This window comes from Pezoporus occidentalis, unplaced genomic scaffold, assembly GCF_034315485.1.
Source record: "Pezoporus occidentalis ecotype Australia unplaced genomic scaffold, CSIRO_AGI_Poc_V1 ctg11, whole genome shotgun sequence".
NCBI classification, from domain to species: domain Eukaryota; kingdom Metazoa; phylum Chordata; class Aves; order Psittaciformes; family Psittacidae; genus Pezoporus; species Pezoporus occidentalis.
The window spans coordinates 87418-107048 of NW_026912886.1; the positions used below are offsets into that span (position 1 = coordinate 87418).

Here is a 19631-nt window from a genome sequence, read left to right on the forward strand (position 1 = left end):
TTAACTTAGACTTTGTCTTTTATTTGACTTTGGGAATCTGTGGCACTACTTGTTATCCATTTCAATGAGAAGTAGTGTTTGACTTGGACACTTCACACAGCTATGCAGATGCTGAGTGGTGAAGTGCGGACTGAATGTCAAAAAGTTCTTCCAGAAAGTCTTTTGGGAGAAGGAAGCTCAGTGTTGGGTTGTGGTGGGTCTGCTTTGTATATCAGGAGAAAAGAAGGAGATTCTGGTATACTCTAGCTGTACAGAGCTGTCTCACTTGATAATTGATATGCTCTGCAACCCCAGGAGTAGATTTGTCTGATGAGGGCCAGATTGTTCTGGAACTTTTACCCCATTCTTTTCCACCAATGTGTAGAAGCTTGTTTGTGTAGAAGCAGGCCAGGTTTTGTTTTTTTTCTCATGCATATGTAATCTTACTGTTGGCAGCAAGCATAACATTGGCATTACATTTACCTGTGTCAAGTTAAAGGATAAATCATTCATGCTGGTTTTATACTGATGGAATCACAAAATAATTTATGTTGGAATAATTTACACTGGAGGGCCACTAGTCCAGCTTTCTACTCTTAGGAGGGTTTACAGCTCTATTCAACTGAGTTTTGAAAACCTCCAGTAATGGAGATTCCACAGCCTCTTCATCCCTCTTCTTAGGCTGACACCTGCATTGTGAAATTACTTTTCTTTATCCAGCAAGAATTTTCCTTGCTGCAGCTCATGTCCATTGTCTCCTGTTCTGCTGCATGCCTCTGAAAAGAATCTGTCTTCTTTGTATCACCCCCTTCAGTCTGTGGCAGAATGCAGTTAGATTCATTCTTTTACCTTCTCTAGATGGAAGAAACCTGGCTCCTTTAGGGGCTTTTCTTATATAGTATGCTCTAGGCCCCTGACCATCTGGGAATCCCTCTTCTGGGTTCGCTTCAGTTTGACAGGACCTCTCACTTGCACGGGGGCTTCCAGCTGCACACTGCTTCAGTTGCCCCCTCACTTTCTTTGATCTGCTGACTATAATCTTCCTAATGCAGCCTGGGATGTAGCTCTTTATCTCCACTGGGACATACTACTGACTAAAATTCAACTTGTCCACCAGGAGCCACAGGAGTTTTTCCGCAGCTGGTGTCCAGTCTGTGCTGCTGCATGGGGTTATCCAAGCACAAGCTTTCCATTCACCCTTGTTGAGCTTTGAGGTTTATGTCAGCCTAATCTTCCAGTTTGCTAAGGTCCATCTGAATGGCAGCCCTGCCTTCTGGCATGTCGGCCCATTCCCCAAGTTTGGTGTCATCCTTGAAGCTGGTGAGGGTGCATTCTATTGCCCAAGACTATAATGCAGTCATTAAACAGTATCATTCTTGGGACTAACCCCTAAAGAATGTCACTTGCAATTGGCTGATAGGTAGACTCAGAAATGTTGACCACTGTTCTGGAAGACTAATTATCTTACCAAGACCCAGGAAGCTTGATCTTGCTAGTGAAGACCAAGGAGAAGGCGGCGCTGACTGCATCAGTCCTCCTGTGTCAGTAGGTTGCCTGTGATAGCCTTGATTCTCAGTTTAGCTGCTACTGTACCAGTAGAAGTGGCTTTTAATATCACTTGCCAATTTCAATTCCAAGTGAATTTTGACTTTCCTGCATGCCTGCACAATGTTTCTGTAGTGGTGTTTCTTCCTGATTACTCCCTCCACACGCTTCCATTTTGGAAGTGATCAGTTTTGGAACCGTCAGGGTTGTTATGAAGCTTATTTTGTTCTGATGCATCACTCCCTGCACGTCAGTTTGTAGAGACACTCTTTGGAGGGGATCTTATTTCTCTGATCAAGATTGGTGGTAGTTTATTGATGTGAAGATCAATATATTTATTGCAGTTCTTAAATGTTTCTTTTTCCTCCAATGGAAAAGGTGCAAGTTTCCACATACTGAAGTATTTGAATGTTTTGACTAATGTAAAAATACTTCTACTATTTATTTATGTTTCTCTGACTGTTTAAAGTTACATGTTTATTGTGGGAAAAGGATGATATGGCAGAAAGCCCTCCTTCTTTCCCAGCTGTGGCAAGGCAAGCTACAGCAAGCTGATTTCTGAGTTTTTAAAAAGCATCACTATGTATTTGCTGATACATTCATGTTCCTTTCTGTTTAATCTGTTCATTGGCACAGGGCTAAATTTGACATAGATGCCAAGCTCTCAGACTCCAAGCTGTATGTACTCAGCTCCAGCTTTCACTAAATAGAAGTTAAGCTTTCAGGGCCAAAGTCATCTTAAAGAAAACTAAAAAATAATGGCTGAGAGGAGGAATGATGTATTTGTGTTGTCAGCAGAATGTGATGGCATCATAGCTGTGGAATCTGGGATGATGACTGTGTCAGAAAAGCCTCCAGCAAAGAGCTGAATACCTTCTCTCATCATTAGAGCAGAGGGATGTTTTGCAGGAGCTGGCATATAATCAAGATACTGTTTTGTGAGTTACACCTGAATCAGTTTCAAGCAGAAGTCACTGGTTTAGTTTCTGCTTCTCAGGGTATATCTATGGAATATCCCTTGGAGTTCCTCAGGTCATGCACTGGGGCTATACCACAGTCAGCCTGTCTGTTTACCTGTCTAAAGGTGACCTTGGTTCTTTTGCATTTTACATGGCTCTCAGAGTTGTTCTTCCATAAATATTAGAATTCATTTGCATTCCCAAATCCGTCCTGGCTGTAACCAGCAGGTCAGGTAGTGAATAGAGAGAAGTTTTCATTCACATATTAGCTTTAAACTATAGAATTAGCGTATGGGGTTTGTTTTAATAACTAGTACACAGTCTCCTTCATATATCCCAGAGGTCCAGCAGTATCAGCCAGATGGGAGTAGTTCTGAAAAAAAGAAAAAAGACTTGCTATTTATTTGCCTGTTTAAAATAATGTTTGGTGTTTAGGACCATATTGAGAAAGATCAGCTGAAAACTTAGCAATTATGAAATTTTTAACTGTTTGTTTCCTCCTGTAAAATTCCTTGTTAAACATTTCTACTTCAGTGGGAAAACCACACACCTAAAATCCCAAACAATTAGATGAGCTGTCCTTGGAGCAATTCCCAAGACAAACTGCAGAACAGTTTTTGCATACACTGTATATATAAGATTCCTCTGAGCCATCTTTTCCTTCAGCAGCAGACAGTGATCAGGAAAATTTAGTCTGATCATGGAACTTGGCCCTGGAGGAGAATGACATGAGGAAAAAACACTTCAAGAGACTCGCAGGGACAGTGAGGCTACCTGTCTGAATAAAATCTCTGCCACTTTTTATCTGACAAAATCCTCTTTTTTTAGGAATAAGTCTTTCCTCTCCATCTCTGATGTTCAGTGAGTTCATATGAAGGACATAAGCCAAGGTCATATATTAGTGAATGAAAAAGTATTTGGAGTACAAAGTGTAATGCAGGTAGCACGAGTTACTGAAGAAAATGTCAAAAGTAATGTTTGCTGTTACTCTTAATTCTGACAAGCCGAAGCTCTTCAGTGTGAAACATTCCACCAGCTCTCTGTGGAATCTTTTGATTTTTTTTAAATGATTATGCTAAAAGTATTTCTTCATTTAGGAAAGTAAATGTAAGGAAAAAATGTTCTTAAAATGTTCTTACGCTATTTTGTTCAGAAGTATGGGAACTGAGTGTTTGATAGGGGAGTTGTGAGTGGGTTTTGTCTTCCTTGTGAGAATTCACCTCAATTTTGCCAATTTACTAACCCCTAGATTCTCCAAGGAGTGTATTTATACTCAGCCTGCTTCTTGCTGGGATTGCAAGAGCCAAATAGAATCTTTGAGGCAGTCATTTCTTGTGAATGCCAGGGACTGCCCCAGTCCTTGGCACCAGTGCTGAGAGCCAAGTGACATTAGTTGGTGCTCTGTCTCTGAGTCCTGTCAAGGAAGGGGAGGAAAAATACAGGATGTGGATGGCAAAAATACAGGGTGAGGAAGCAGAAGAAGGTGAACGATGGTGTGGAAATAGGGCAAGACAGGAATGAGTGGAGTTGGATATACATACTGGAACACAAGATAACCAAGGAAAAACACTGTGGGAAGTAGTGAGGAGCATGAGCAGAATGAAGGTGAATAGCTGGGGGGAAGGAGGGAGGAAAGAGCTGCGACAAGCAAAAGGATCTTGGATGCTGAACAAGGACAAAGGTTTCAGTCTTTAGGATCTCTGTAGCCTTCTGATTCACCAGCTACTTCACCAGCTCAAGGGGTAGTGGCTGTGCAGGGCTGAGCGTGGGCAAGCAGATTCTTCTGAAACTGGAGCTGTGCCTGTAACACACAAAAGATCAGTGTAATTCTGTATGGTGGCACTTTTATTCAAGATGCAGAACAAAGTGTGAGAAATAAAGATTTTTTTTCTTTCTACATGGTTTATTTGATAGTTATAAAATTGGAAAGCCCTTCTCTCAAAAGGTGGCAAGTGCCAGAGTTCTGCTTCGTCCTGCAGTTTTTATTCAATCCTCTTGTCTTTTGGTACACAGTCACATGGTATTCTTCATTGGTGGAATACCTTGGTGATAATGCTTTACTTTCCAGAGTCTCTGTGGACTTCCCTAGCTGATGGCAGAGTCAGGCTGAGGATAGATAACTCATGTCCTCAGACTCCCATAACCGTTCATCAGATGTTCAAGGACAGCCTAGAAAAGTATGGATCTCTTAATGCTCTGGCCAGCAAAAAGAATGGGAAGTGGGAGAAGATAACTTTTTCAGAGTATTACTGCCTCTCCAGGAAAGCAGCCAAAGGCTTTTTGAAGGTAGGTACCAGGAACAAAACCAATTCCTTTTTCTGCCTTTGTCTTCTTAAAACAAACAAAACCCCCATTGCGCTCTATGAGAGGCTTTTCCTAATTGAAGATCATCAGTTACATTCTTTATGGAAATAATACTGGTGAAAATTGCTTTTGATCAAAGAGATTACACTGGTGTCAAGGAAACTTGACTTCAAGTGAAGAGTTGCTGTATTACACTGTCTCACTGCATACAAAGCTCAGCAAAAGGCCTAAAGATTAAAAACAGAAAAATAGGTAAAAGCAGCTCTGTTGTGAATTTGGGGGAATAAAGACAGATTTGAAAACATTTTAAACATAGGGTAAGATTAGTACTTGTTATGCGCTTGCTCTTATTGAAAAGTTCTGTTTTTCAGGCCTTTCTGGACAGCAGGGCTCAAACGGACAAGACAAGGTGTGGAAAGTTTAGATCATGTTAACTGCTGATAGCTACATGTTTTGCTATGGATAACAACAGGGATGGACTTGGCTTGCCAATACCAATATAATAAATCAAAGCTTTCCATGGTTTATGTTTGTGTGCATGCTTCGTGCTATATGTTTCTCTCCAGTGCGCCTGTATTATATGAACTTATGCCTATTATTTTTAAGCTTGGTCTTGAACGATTCCACAGTGTAGCAATCCTTGGATTTAATTCTCCAGAATGGTTCATCTCAGCTGTTGGAGCTGTATTTGCTGGGTAAGATTTTTGTTTGATTGGTTTTGTGGCAGATTTGAGGATTTCTGTTTTGCTAGGTCTGGAAGTGTAGCAAATCAGTATTTGGTGTCTTGGAAGCTGTGCTGCAGGTGGTTGGCATATTCAGCAACCTGCTGGAGTCTCACAGCTTTCAGTATATCCAAAATAGTGCATACACTCATAAACTGATCATTTTTGCTATGGGCTTAACTGTGACAGTCACACAGAAGCTGTTGTACAGTATCTTATCACTGGAAGATGTGGGAAACAGATGAGACTTCCTCTTATAGTAATGTTTGTCTACAGCAGGATATGTTCATGTAGATGAAGTGACAGGTAAATACAAATTAGCCTGATTCTTTCTATCCTGGTACCTGTTTATACAATTTGAATTTTACCTCTTAATGTGTTTCTGTGCCAGTGAAATTGAAATTGGTATCTGTGCAGCTTGAGCAGAAAGAAGACATGACTGCTGGGGGTTTTTTACCACTTCCCAAGCTAACTCTCTTGTAGCCTCAAGTGAGTTAAAATGCTGAATTCTAGCCTATGGCACCTTCTACTAAATAGAGTTCAGAGATTAGTTTTTGCCATGTGCATGTATCAGATAGCCATGTGTATCAGAATACTTGAAACAAACATGACAGCTCTACTGTTCTTTACTTCCACATCTTCATACTCTTTCAGCTTTCAGCTGATCTTTGATTATTACTTTTTTTGATACTAAGTGAAGTTATGTGTGTGTATAAATATATCTTCTTATATATACACATTTTGATGCAGAGGAATTGTCACAGGGATATACACAACCAATTCTCCAGAGGCCTGTCACTACATTGCTCATGACAGCAAAACCAATATCATGGTTGTGGAAAATCGGAAGCAACTGGACAAGATAATTCAGGTATAGGGTGGCTGAGTGGTTATTGAAATGCCCTCATTTCCCCATTTCTCAATGCTGTGCTGGTCCCATACGCACTATCTCTATTGTGAAACCTCTCATGGGAGTGTTCTTATTTGGAAGTCTGGTATCTGAGGATGCTGAGGAGCAGTGGCTGGGGGTTTGGCTTTTGTTTTTTTCCTTTTTTGACTGGAAACAGATTAAAACAGATTTTCTAGAACACACTGTGTGGTGTTTCCTTTTATTCTTTCTCTCCCTCATTGGTTGTGAATTTAGGGGAGAATATTTGCAGGTGAAGGAAAACAAGAGGTTTCTTTTGACTGTCAAACCATTACAGTTTTGACAGTATTTTAGTGAGAAACCCCCCACATAAGATATGAGTAATAAATAATAAATTTGTTTTTAACAATCCAACAGATCTGGAATCGCTTGCCACACTTGAAAGCTGTTGTGCTGTATAAGGACTCCATTCCAAAGAGATATCCAAATTTGTATACGGTATGTGAATGCTAGAACAGAGTTATAATCCTTGGGGTATTAGATATTTGATTAATTCTGCCACATTTAATTTGTGGAATGTCTGCCATTTAGAATGCATTGATGTGTTCCAGCACATTCAAAAGCTTCATCAGCTTTTTCTGTCTAATTTACCTGTAACTTCACATTTGGTAGTTGACATTTAAAATTAGAGGTACCTTGCATAACTGTCTCTTATGCCTTCCTGGCTTTTTACTTGTGGATTAGCAAAACACCTATAGACTGCAGGTGGGAACGTGTGCCCTCAAATGGTTAAAAATCAAAGTTGTCCATTGGCACTGTTGAAACCTGAACTGTGATTAGTTACACTGGATCCAAGGTGAAAGTGCTTGTACACAAAGCATTCCACGTGACAGGCAACAAGTGAAGAGAAATAAATACAGACTACACAAAGAGGAGCATATGTTCTTAGTATATGTAGAATCTTCACATCATATTGTAAAAAACAAGCAGGAAGAAAAGGACAAAGGCAGGATCAGGAATTTCTGAATGGTAGAAGTCCAGCCTTTAATTTAAGAAACAAGAGCACTTCAAGCAAACCAGATTTTTGTAAGCATGTTATTCCAATATGTTCTGAAAATAGTTAAGTAATAATACAAAAGTCAGCATTTTAAGTGGACTACAGATTGTCAGGTTTTAGGCTGTAAAACTTCAGCTGGGGGAGGGGAAATACTAATGAAGCCTGGACAGCAAAGAAAGATTTACAAATACTTGCAATTTTGATTATCTGAGCGGTTACCAGGTACACAAGAAATAAGTCTTCTGCACTTGTTTTAACCATCATTTGCTATGTTGAATAGCATATAACTTAATAACAAATGGTTTCAGTTACAGTGTTGTATGTACTGGTTTAGAGTATGCCCTTGCATCTCAGTACAATAAAAAAATATGATGATTTTATTATTTATATTTGTTAGTAAAAAGAATAAGCTTGAAGTTAATTCTGGAACAACATTCAGTTGCTGAAACCTAAATGCCTGAGATTTGATCTGTTCAGGTGTCATGTTGGACACACTTTCTCAGTGGAGAAGGGGGGCTGTGAGAGTGTCTGACAGGTCCATAGTCCTTTGTGTAAAGGAAGAATCAAAGATAACTCACTGTCCTGGGAAATGATTGGTTATTGGGTTTGATGTAAATCAAACCACGCAAACCACATGGCATTTGATGAAAGGAATTTGTATTGAACGATGACAACTAACATGTAATGAGCTATTGCTGCAGTAAGGGCAGAGCCCTAGATCTCTGATGAGCACATGTTTCCAGCAGGCGAATGCAATGTCAGTGGTGTATGTGACTGTACCTTTCATGGTCTGTGGAATGGGAACACAGCCTATTGCAGGTACTGTTCAGTAAACAAAGCCTAGGCAACAGATTTACAGTGATTAACACATTCTAGAATGAGAAGACAGGTCAGGAAGGCCTGTCTGCTTGGAATGACTGCTAAATCACATAGAAATAATTACATCCTTGAGGCTCAGACTTTCCAGGAGCTAGTGAAACTATGCAGCAGCATTCTGTGGGAAGGGATAGAATGTGACAAATTCTCTACCTGTTACAGAGCTGTGTACTGCCTCTCCTTTCAGAATTGTGGTTTATTGGCAAAAAGCATCAAGCTGATGAAGCATACTTAGGACAGCCTTGCCACCCAAGAAAAGGAAGCCTCAGTGCCACCGAGGCTAACTGTTGTAACCCTAATGGCAGAGGTCTGAAAGAAACAACGGGCACCCCTTCAAGCACAGGATTTCCTTTTTCGTTTCTGCTGACCTTCACGTCATTCCCTTTACTGCTGTGTGGTCCTAGAAATATCTCCAAGAAATCATTAAAGAATGGAGGTGCTGCATTTGAATAACACAATTGTGTAGCACAGTATAAATCATATGATTCCAATGGGAAACTGACAGTTGGGTTGTTGACTATCTTAAAAGATTTTTTTGACTATCTATCGTAAAAGATTTTGTTATACTCTAGTTTTCTATTAGCATTGAAATCTATAGCACCCTTAGCAGCATATCAAGTGTGTGTAGTACAAGCATGTGGGAACAGCCAATATAATAAAGAGGATCAGGTTCAGCACCCTTCTAGGCTGATCTGTGTGGCACAAAAGTCCAGCATCATAAAAGCTTTAGTTCATTCTAGATTGAGCTGAATTTGAATGGAAGTTGTGTCCAGCACCATATGCTCTGTTTGCTATAGAGCAGCAAGTAATTTGGACAAACATTCTCACATACAGACAATGAGACTTTTGCAAAGAAGCTCTCATCCAATTGCTTATATTAGTATTGATATAAAGGACAAGGAATTACAGATAGAGCATCACAAGTGTACTCTTACTTAAAACCAGTACATGCAGATTCCTTTGAATAAGACTCAGAATTATTCTGACAGTGTGAGACAGTAACAGAGTGTTAGTCTCTGTGACTTGTCCATAGTACCCATCTTGGAGGAGAAGTAGTATTACCATTCCCTTAGACACTGAAAAGACTCATGGCAGCACAGTTTTAGGTAGTCTATTTGCAATTCACACATCAAGTTCTAAGCTAGTCTTACCATCTTTCTTACATAGGCAAGACCTGGGGAAACTTGCCTTGGAAATGTGCAGAGCAAGGCACTGAAGTTGTCTGCCATTTTTGAGACTGGTAAGGTACTGAATCTTTCCCACTTGTAAGAAGCCATATGATATCTTGTATTTTCTGTTATGTGTTCTAGATGGAAGAGTTTCTGGCGTTGGGAGATGATGTGTCCGATACTACTTTGGATGATATCATTAATTCTCAAGAGCCAAATCAGTGCTGTGTGCTAATATACACATCCGGAACAACTGGGAAGCCAAAAGGAGCCATGCTGAGTCATGACAATGTATGTGCTTTAGGCTCTTCCTTCAGCTTAAAAATAGTAGAGTATGAGGATATTTATTTTTGTGTTATGAAATGACTGGTACTAGAGCCTTGAAATCCTTTTGCTTTTGCAACGTGGGTAGTGTACTACAAAACAGTATTCAAAATGCAGTTGCAAAGTTGTGAGTGCTTATACGTTCTGGTGAAATATAAGCAAGGTGAAAGATGAAACTCCATTCAAAACTAGCACTTCACAAAATTGAACAGTTTGTTCTGAATAGGGTTTTTATTCACTGGTTTTCTTACAAGATCCAATGCATGTATTCGTAAATACAATTCACAGGTTGCCATAAAGTCTCTCAGGTGATGTCACAGGTTATCTTGAAAGAGACAAATCATATACATCAGCCAGTCACTATCAGAACAGCTTTGCTTTTGGAAAGGACTTTCCATGGAAGACCACTAGCAAAGATCTGAATTGTAGTTGTTTTGGGGTTATATACATACATAATTTTTTTAAGGTGGCTGAGCAGGAGTGGAAAATGGTAGGGAGCCTTTCTGAGCACAGCCAATCTGTGAACAGGCTGGTCTCAGCTGTGGCCTCTCCTCTTAAACCAGAAACTGTTGCAGAGGTGTCCACTGTGAGGAGCAATTCACCAAAATGTAGGGAATTAGCAAAGTAGTACTTCAAAGCAGAACATACAGGACTTTATAGACAAAAAGACTGATCTTACACTGCAGATCCTATGCTCTTCCATCTGAAAGGAGTCTGGTGTCATTTCCATGTTAGCTGCCAAGCTATTCCTGGCTGATGATCACAAACAGGCTATTTTTATGTTGACGAACAGTGGAAAACATGCCTTGCCTGTAGCTGTGCTGCTGCCTTCTTTAGTCAAAAGATGCTTGCCAGTGCCCATGTGCAAAACCAATGCTGAATCAGTCATATGTGTACCCACCTAGATCTGCTGTGAGTGTGCCTGTGTGCCACAAGCTTGGAGGAGAAGCAAATCCATATAGCTGCATCTCAAAGACACCCCAGTTCTGTCTAGTGTGTAAGTCTCCCATAGCCACATACCCAGTGGTGCCATCTAAACTTGGAGTGGCCTGGCCTGACAACATGTTGCTGCTTAAAAACCTCTCTTGAGAATCTGTATTTCCTTAGACCAAATGTACGTTTTGTACCATCTAATTTATTGCAAGGAAAAGGAGCTGGCAGGAACATCCTGTGGTACAAATACATGCAGTACCTGTTATCTCTTCCTATCTTGAATAATCTCACATCTGTGTCCTGCCTTACCCAATTTAGATTACAGACTCCTCTCAGAAAGCGGTTTCTTGGTTTGGTTTGGTTTTTTTCAGTTTTTCTTCTTTGCATGTGTGTCTTTTCCCAATCCCCTTATATTATCACATATATTTGTGGGTCTTCCATATTCTGATAATGAAGATCTGCATATCTGGCATCCTTGAACTGCATCTTCTGAGATAAGGTGAGAATTATGGAGAAGGAGGGGAACATCGTTCGGTTTCACTATGAAGTCACACAGCACATCTTCAAAAACATCCACGTATGCAAAGCCACTGATCAGGGTAGGGGTGTGCGTGTGTGACCTGTGGACCACTGTGGTGAGCACCCTAGAAGCTTCCAGAGGAGTGGAATATAACGTCTATCTTCCTCATCAGTGCTTAGCCAGGTACTGATCAATACAAGGGATTGAGCTTGTTGCTGATACTAAACTGTCCTTTGAGCTCCCTGATCACTCTGTGTTATTTGTTCTTTTTTAGGTAAACATATAGATAGCACCGGTAAAAAGTGCCAGGTTGATACATGTATATATATATATATGCATATATACATAGTAGGAGAGTTGCAAAAGAAGAGGCAGATCAATTTGCCCATCCAGCCCATGGCTGCCCTGCTCAGCATGTCATTAGGGCATAGGGAGCTGTGGCATTAATAGCCCAGTCAGGGAACAGAAAGACTGCATTTACTGATGTTATATGCAAGACTTTGTTGCTGCTAATTCATCTTGCTTTTGACTGAGCATCCCCCAGGGAATTGGCAGTCTGTTGTGCTGTCAAAGATTGCAGTGTCTTCACCAATTTCTGTGAGCACAGATTTTTCACAGTTACATTAGCATAGCATGAGGCTCCTTAGTTTGTGTTAAAGGGAAAAAAAAACCAAACCCACAATACCTAATGTGTTTTATAATCGATTTTAAACAGATAACTTGGACATCAGCACACTGCAGCAGAGCAGGAGAAATGCAACCTGCAGAGGTCCAACAGGAGTCTATCGTCAGTTATCTCCCACTCAGCCACATAGCTGCGCAGATATATGACCTGTGGACTGGAATCAAATGGGGAGAGCAAGTTTACTTTGCTGAGCCAGATGCTCTGAAGGTATCTTTCTTGCATTGTACCTAATTCAGCTTCTTCTTCTTAGAAAATATCCCAAGGAGAGGATGAAGATTGAGAACCCATTATTGTAACAATTCTGGAAAAATAAAATCCATTAGACCTGTGATCCAGTGCTGTAGACACCAGTTAAAATAGATAATCCAGATCCATCAGATTCTTTTAAGGCAGAAGAATTTGCATCTAAAGCAAAAGAAGTATAAGCAATTTCTGGAGGAAAGGGAGGCAGAAGGATCTAAACCACCTGTGTGTTTTCCTTCTTGTATATATACCTCCCTGATGTGTCAGCTGGCAAATGTTAGTGCATATGTCTGACTGAAGTAGGCTCAGCAGTCCTTCTTTGTATCCTACATGTTTAATGATGTTCTGCGTGTTAGTGTTGCAAGATATAGACTGTATGACCAAACCTCTTTATCACAGCTGTGGATCTTTTGCAATGCTTTGAAATGCTTTAATGATTTTAATAGGGCAGCTTGGTCAACACACTGAAAGAAGTGCAGCCAACATCTCACATGGGAGTTCCCAGAGTATGGGAGAAAATCATGGAGAAATTAAAGGATGCTTCTGCTCAGTCAGGATTTATGAAGAAGAAAATGCTGTCATGGGCTATGTCACTTAGCTTAGAGAGAAACATAAGCTGCTCAAGCAGGTATGTATTTATAGCGAGTGAGATTTCCCATCAACTTGAAAGTAGCTATCTGCTTGTAATAAACCATGAAGCATTGGTGAAACTCTTTAAGTGTAAATGTGTAACATTTGGCCTTGCAAAACAGCAAATACAATGCAAGTTATCAGTCCCAATAGGCTGATCTTAAACACAAGTGACTAAAGCATACTCCTACTAACACGTCCCCCAGCTTGCATGACACAATGAAGTGTGAAATTGCTTACAGAAAATGTATCCCAAAAGCTTGTGCAATGGTGCTGCTTTGCTTGTCTGATCATTCAGCTTCTCAGATAGGTCCTGCACAACTCGCATTGTAGTGGCAGAGGTTCTCAGAGACACATTTAACCGATAAAGAACCTGAAGTACAAGAGTTTGTTTTATATGATGTGGCTTTATATGTTCTTGATGTATTTGCAGTATTCAGACATCTCAAGAACTGGAGTTCACTAGCAAGGAAAGACAGTAAATGAGAAAAAGACCAAGCTGTAACCTGATTTACTGATGTAACTTCTGCCAACACTCAAAACCAAACAGCAAATAAATCTCTAAATAAAATTTGTGTCCAGTTTCATTTTGGCAATCTCCAAGGTTGCTCTGACTTATTGTCTCCTTCTCTTGTGTGTTTTTACCTCAGCAGTGATTTAAAGCAGTTCTGGATGAGGTTAGCAGACTACTTTGTGCTTTCAAAAGTACGCAATGCGCTGGGGTTTTCTTCCTGTCAGAAGCACTTTTCTGGTGCTGCTCCTCTCAATACAGAAACACTCTATTTCTTCTTGGGTTTGAATATCACCCTGTATGAGGCCTATGGTATGAGTGAGACCACAGGGCCACATTGCCTATCTGGGCCAACCAATTACAGGCAGCACAGGTAACTTTATTTCTATTTTTGCTTTTTGCTTTTTAATTTTAAACTCTGGTATGTTTCATTATATGTTTCATTATATCTTTCGGAAGAGTTTTTACTAAGTTCAGCACACATCTCATTGCTGATTTTATTTTCTCTTAATGCATTGCTATTCTATTGTGGGAGGCAAAATAACTTCCAGGTCAGAAGCTGAACACATTGCCTCCATAGCATGCCACGCCAAGAGCACTGAAAGGGATCTACAGGATTATACACACAACACAGTTAATAAATCTGACGTATAACCTAGCCCTGGCCCAGGGTAGGTTAACTTTCAAATGCAAGACCTCAAATACTGAAGTGTTTTTACGCCTGAAGATGCAGAGGGATGAAAAATACCAAACGAGGGAGCACAGAGCAAGATAGCCAGAAAGTGCTTAGATACTCTTAACATATGTACTCTAGTGAATTAATACTCCATAGTTTTCTAACAGTTACAGCAGGGTGTTACTTGCAGTTACCTTGATGGGTTTGGAGATGTGGTGTGTTAGAAGTCTTATCAGTATTATTTTAATATCTATGATTTTCTCTGATAGCTGTGGGAAACCAGCACCTGGCTGCAGGGTGAAATTGGTGGACAAAGATGCTGAAGGCAATGGAGAAATCTGTTTCTGGGGAAGGACTGTTTTCATGGGTTATTTAAATATGGAAGACAAAACAAAAGAAGCCTTTGATGAGGATGGGTGGCTGCATTCTGGAGATTTAGGAAAACTGGACAAGGATGGCTTTCTCTATGTAACTGGAAGAATTAAAGGTAAATAAGTAAAAACCTTGCTCCATGTTAATGGTAACTGTTCAGTTAGATCTGGCCTGTCTAATTAAGTGTCTTTCCTCCAGTGCCAGTGACATTGACCTGATAGGAAAGCAAAATAAACTCTCTTATGAGGAAACCACAGTGTACCCTGTTCAGGAAAGGTTTCCCTTTAGTCTGTAAGATGTGGAGATGATTTAATTCCTACAATGAGTCTTTTTCTCTTCCAGACCTTTATTCAGTATTAGTTACAATTAGTAATATAGAATACTAATGCAGGTTTAATGTGTCATCTTTGATTCTAATAATCCATTAAGCTGTCCATTCTCCCTTTGAATCTTGCTAAATTGCCTTAATTGCACATTAGAATGTTTAGACAGTAATGAGAGAGAGCCCTGTGTTACACAGCAGTTATTGCTGTAGGTCAGAGTTAGGTTCCTCTGACGCCTTAGGCAATGTGTTTGCAGAGACTAGTATTGGGAAAGCTAAAGCAAGAAACCTAGGTATTACAGTACACAGCTTTAAGTCTCACAAGAGTAAGCCTGGTCACTTGCTTACTTGGAAGCTTGTTTTCACAATTTAGATTCAGAAGGTGGGATTGGTCACAGTTGAGATGTAACTGAAGAAGATTTAAAAACTGAGTAATTATCATCTTAGAATATATGGTGAATCACTGGGGAGGTAACACGGATGAGTGAATTTGTCAATAGGATGGCAGTGTCCTCTTAAGAATCAGAACTTAAGTAGGTCCTATTAATAGCCTGCACCAAATGCAGCTATCTTGATTTTAGTTTGCTTTCTTGTCTGATTCATTTTCCTTTAGCATAGCAGTTACCGATTCCTAGTCTCATTCCTTCATAACATTTGTGTTGCACTTACATCTTCCTTGGTTGCTGAGTTACTAACAGCTACTCTAAAGCACAACAATGTAGCTAGAGAAGGCCATACAGGGGGAGTATTTGTAGAGGGGTGGAAAAAGTTGCTGCCACTGTTGTCTGGATCTCCTGTGATAAAGCTGACATGTCAGACAATGAAAACCCAAGTGCCAGTGATTGGGTGAGGATCTAAAGTAAGGATAGGATTTAGGCAAAAGGAGGGTGGAATGAAAGGAAAAAACAGACCTAGACAAGTTTGGATACACAGCTAGCTTTGGCAGGTATCTGTGGCTTGACAAAGTCTCTCGTTCTATAAACACTGTTTGTGCTTCCTGAAGTGTGTGCAATGTGTTGGATAGGGAGAAAAATAACTTTTATAATTAGGATATCAATACCTATTTCATACCAGAAGGTTGAGTATAGACTGGAAGTTATTTCTTGTCATAGTTCTCATGGAGCAGTAGAGATGGTAGGGCCCAAATCTGTGAATGGTGAAAGGGTGCTACATTCCCTTGACTGCATCTGAATTCTTCCAGTTATCACTGATAGGGAAACAGGTACCAACCCAACCCTTATTTACACACAGGACTGGTGTACCATTTGTCTGCTTTCTTTATTGGAGCATACTCTGAAATGCTACAAACTGTTCTATGAGGACAGTGGGAAGTCACCAGTGTAATTAAAGCTAAGAGCTGGAATTTACCTAGATAATACTAAAATTTGTGGTCATTCCAAGGAATATATGTACTGTACTTTAGACAATGCATTCAAATAAAAATGTACATTCCTTTCTTAGTAGAATAAGGTATGACTACCATTGTATACAAACCTTAAAAACATTAAGATTCCAGTGTGTCGTTTTGTTCCTTCGGGGCAGGGATCACTGCTTGTACTGCAGACTTCCTCTGATTTCTGACACGCCTCTCTTTCTCTGTTGCTTTTATGGAGCCTTCCTGTAGTTGTAACTAACTTTTGTCTGACCCCTCTTGGTGGCTTTAAGAATTAGTTTTAATCGTGACATTAACAATGGACTTACTTTATGGTGAGGTGGTAACAGTGAAATAGAGCGTGAATCCTACCCTAATTAGGAAGAGATGATTGTTCACACCAAAACTGCAGATTATGTAACAGCTCCTTGAGAATAACTAACCTGGTACTAGATGATGTAAAAGTGATCTGGAGCAAATATCTTATACTTAAGGGAGAACTTGAGCACATATAGAAAAAATATTAGCATTTTTCTTAAGATAATGAACTTTAACACCATGAAAACATAGTGTTAAAAAAATCTCTTATTCTTTATGTCAGAGAGATATGAACCTGATCGTCAGAATTTATTTGAATTAAACTAACAGCCTTTTTTTTTGTCTAGATTTGATAATTACAGCTGGAGGTGAAAATGTGCCTCCAATTCCAATTGAAGATGCTGTTAAGAAAGAACTCCCAATTGTTAGCAATGCTATGGTCATTGGAGATAAAAAGAAGTTTTTGTCAATGTTGCTGACTCTAAAGGTAAACCAGTTTTAATATTGCTTTCAGGGAGCACCTAACAAAATAATTTTGATCTGTTTGTGAAAAGACACAAAATTGGGTATGAGGATGTTTGTGGCAGAAAAAATGCATAATAACTACAGGCCAAATCCTGGTAGATCTAAACTTCATACGGTTACATGATCTGTGAAACATCTATGTGTTACTGCTGTTTTCTCCTATGTGTATAGTAAGACATAGTTTTTAACTACATTGAAATTTTCGATTAAGAAATGTTGGAAGAGTGAGAAATCTGCAACAGAGCACAACAATACCTTTGATTTTTACAGACGAGCAAAGCCAACAAGTGTTTCTTTTAGGGGCAAACCCAATTTCTGACAGAAACTCTCCAACAGAAACAAACTTTCCACCTGAAACACTTCCCTATGATTTGTTCTGTTCAAATAACACAGGAATGAATGTAGGATAAAATAATCCGTAGCTTTGCTGTAGTATATATTTCCACTGCGAAATCTCTTGCACTTTTTGTTCTGTGGGCATGCATAGTGAATGACCCTTTAGTTTTTCTCTAGTTGTTTACCTCTATGACTGATACTCTCTATTTACAGGTACAATAGAAATACTAATTTAAGAAGTCTAAATTTCAAAGAATGCTTCTATCTGAAGCTGCTTACATTACACCACAGTAATTCAAGTTAACAATGACTTAAATGTTCCCCTGTAACACTGGAGTAATTTAGAAAATGTGGTAGCAATTCAAGATCTAGAGATGGACTTTATTGCCTCATTCATTGACACCTTTGAAGTCCGTTCATTTCATCTGCATATAAGTCAAAAATAATTGTATTTGGTAGTGGGGAGAAAAAACCATTGTCATCTGCAGGTATTTCTGGGTTTTATTGCTTTTACAGGATGTTTGGCTGTTGACGCTGAGCTGCTTTATTCTTATTAGTCAGGAAGGACCTGATCAGAGAAACTTTTAATGCCTTGTAAGAGTGAGCATGTGATGATTCACTTCATTTGATATTTTAGGCCGTGCTGGACCCAGATACATCTGAGCCCACTGACATTCTCACTGAGCAAGCTAGAGACTTCTGCCAAAAGACTGGTAGTAAAGCCACTAAAGTGTCAGAGATTGTAGTCACAAGAGACCAGGCAGTCTACCAAGCCATTCAGGAGGGAATCGACAAAGTCAACATGAACGCCACTAATCGGGTTCATTGTATCCAAAAATGGATAGTCCTGCCAAGAGATTTTTCCATTTCTGGGGGAGAACTAGGTAAGATTTACTGATTTCTGTTGAGGTCTACACATAGTAAAGAGGCTGCTGATCTGAGAGTACTCAAATACAGTTTTGTGTACCAAACTCGGGGCTCGGCCACTAGAGGGAAAGGAAAAAGCCATTAGCAGTAAGAGTTAAAGAATACAAAACTGGACATTTTGCTGTGCACATGTGTATCCTTCTGCGCTTACTTACACGTACAGCTCGATAGTTATATTTCAGATTGCTGTGGACAATTAAGTAATCGATTCTGGTTAATCCCTTGTGCACTATAGTTATTAATAACTTTCCCTAATAATACTGAAAATGTATTGGTTCAAAGTGAAAGGCAGTGAAAGCCTGACAGCAGAGCTGCAAGCACATTACCAGGCTCTTTGAATAAACTGGGAATTGTTTAAAAGCTTTCAAAAAACAATTATTTTTAATGAAAAAAGTAGCAGGAGTCAGACATCATCTTACCTGCAGTTCCTTTTGAAGTCCTCATGCCCTACGTACCATGCTTGCTTCTCACTTTCAGCAGCTATCTGCACTTACAGAGTGGCAGATGTTCTTCCAAACAGGCTTTTCAGTAGAAAATCATAGGATCCAAAGCTCAGACTGAATAGGAATTTTTGTTCCTATTTCTGCTGTTGTGACTCCCTCCCTCTCTTAAGGTCCAACGATGAAGCTGAAACGGCTCGCCGTGCTAGAGAAATACAGAACTGAAGTGGACTCCTTCTATGAAGAATGAGCAGTATTTTCATCCAAGCATTAAGAAAGATCTGTGAGCTAAAGAATTTCCTAATCAAAAGCATTAACAAAGGTTTATACTTGGTTTGGTTTTAGTCTATAAAACCGCTGTGTCAGTTGTTCCTGATACTCACCTGTACCATTTGCCCTCTTTACAGAAGCATCTACGCAGTGTGTCCATTTCCTAATAGTGTTCTGACTTTTACCTAAATGACTAACATTAAAAATGTCCTCTTGTGTTGTAGAAAGTGGCTATAATCCAGAGATGTGGTGGCTGCACCATCCCTGGAGACATTCAAGGCCAGGCTGGATGTGGTTCTGGGATCTGATCTAGTTGGAGATGCTCATTGCAGGGGGGTTAGACTACATGAACTTCGAAGGTTCCCTTCTAACCCAAACTGTTCTATGATTCTGTAATTCCTCTATACTGAAACACAAAAGTTGCCCATTGCTTGTATTTGGGTAGAGCAGTAGTTAGCACTCCTGCAGAGTGCTGGAGTTCCACCACTCCAACAATAAGGTAGCTATTTAAAAGAAATTACAATCAAAAGGGCTGGGTTTTTCTGCCTCCCAAAGAAGTTTTTGTTTGCTCAGTAACACATTTCAGAACCTGCAGGCAATCCTCTTCCACTTTAACAGCGGTTAGAATTCAGAGTTCCGTGAAAACGCCAGCTAGTAATTTCTTAAATCCATGTTGAAATGAACATTACTATCTCTCCCAGAAACAACTAATCAAAGCAAAACCAAAGCTGGGGCAATAGCTCCATAA

General features: G+C 39.7%; 1 protein-coding gene across 5 annotated transcripts in view; it reads left to right on the forward strand.

Annotated features, from left to right (window-relative positions):
* Nucleotides 1-18894, forward strand: part of ACSBG1 (acyl-CoA synthetase bubblegum family member 1) — a 34145-nt gene extending 15251 nt beyond the window's left edge. For 4 of the 5 annotated variants that reach the window (XM_062625608.1, XM_062625629.1, XM_062625636.1 and 1 more), the window contains 12 exons: nucleotides 4552-4769; nucleotides 5394-5482; nucleotides 6260-6380; nucleotides 6795-6875; nucleotides 9621-9770; nucleotides 11972-12148; nucleotides 12631-12812; nucleotides 13465-13698; nucleotides 14271-14488; nucleotides 16733-16872; nucleotides 17884-18130; nucleotides 18787-18894. In XM_062625608.1, the coding sequence (XP_062481592.1) occupies nucleotides 4552-4769; nucleotides 5394-5482; nucleotides 6260-6380; nucleotides 6795-6875; nucleotides 9621-9770; nucleotides 11972-12148; nucleotides 12631-12812; nucleotides 13465-13698; nucleotides 14271-14488; nucleotides 16733-16872; nucleotides 17884-18130; nucleotides 18787-18863 (1934 nt within the window). In that variant the 3' untranslated portion in view covers nucleotides 18864-18894. The remainder of the gene's footprint in view (nucleotides 1-4551; nucleotides 4770-5393; nucleotides 5483-6259; nucleotides 6381-6794; nucleotides 6876-9620; nucleotides 9771-11971; nucleotides 12149-12630; nucleotides 12813-13464; nucleotides 13699-14270; nucleotides 14489-16732; nucleotides 16873-17883; nucleotides 18131-18786) is intronic. The other variant, XM_062625619.1, reaches the window with a different exon arrangement.
* The last annotated feature ends 737 nt before the right edge of the window (nucleotides 18895-19631 follow it).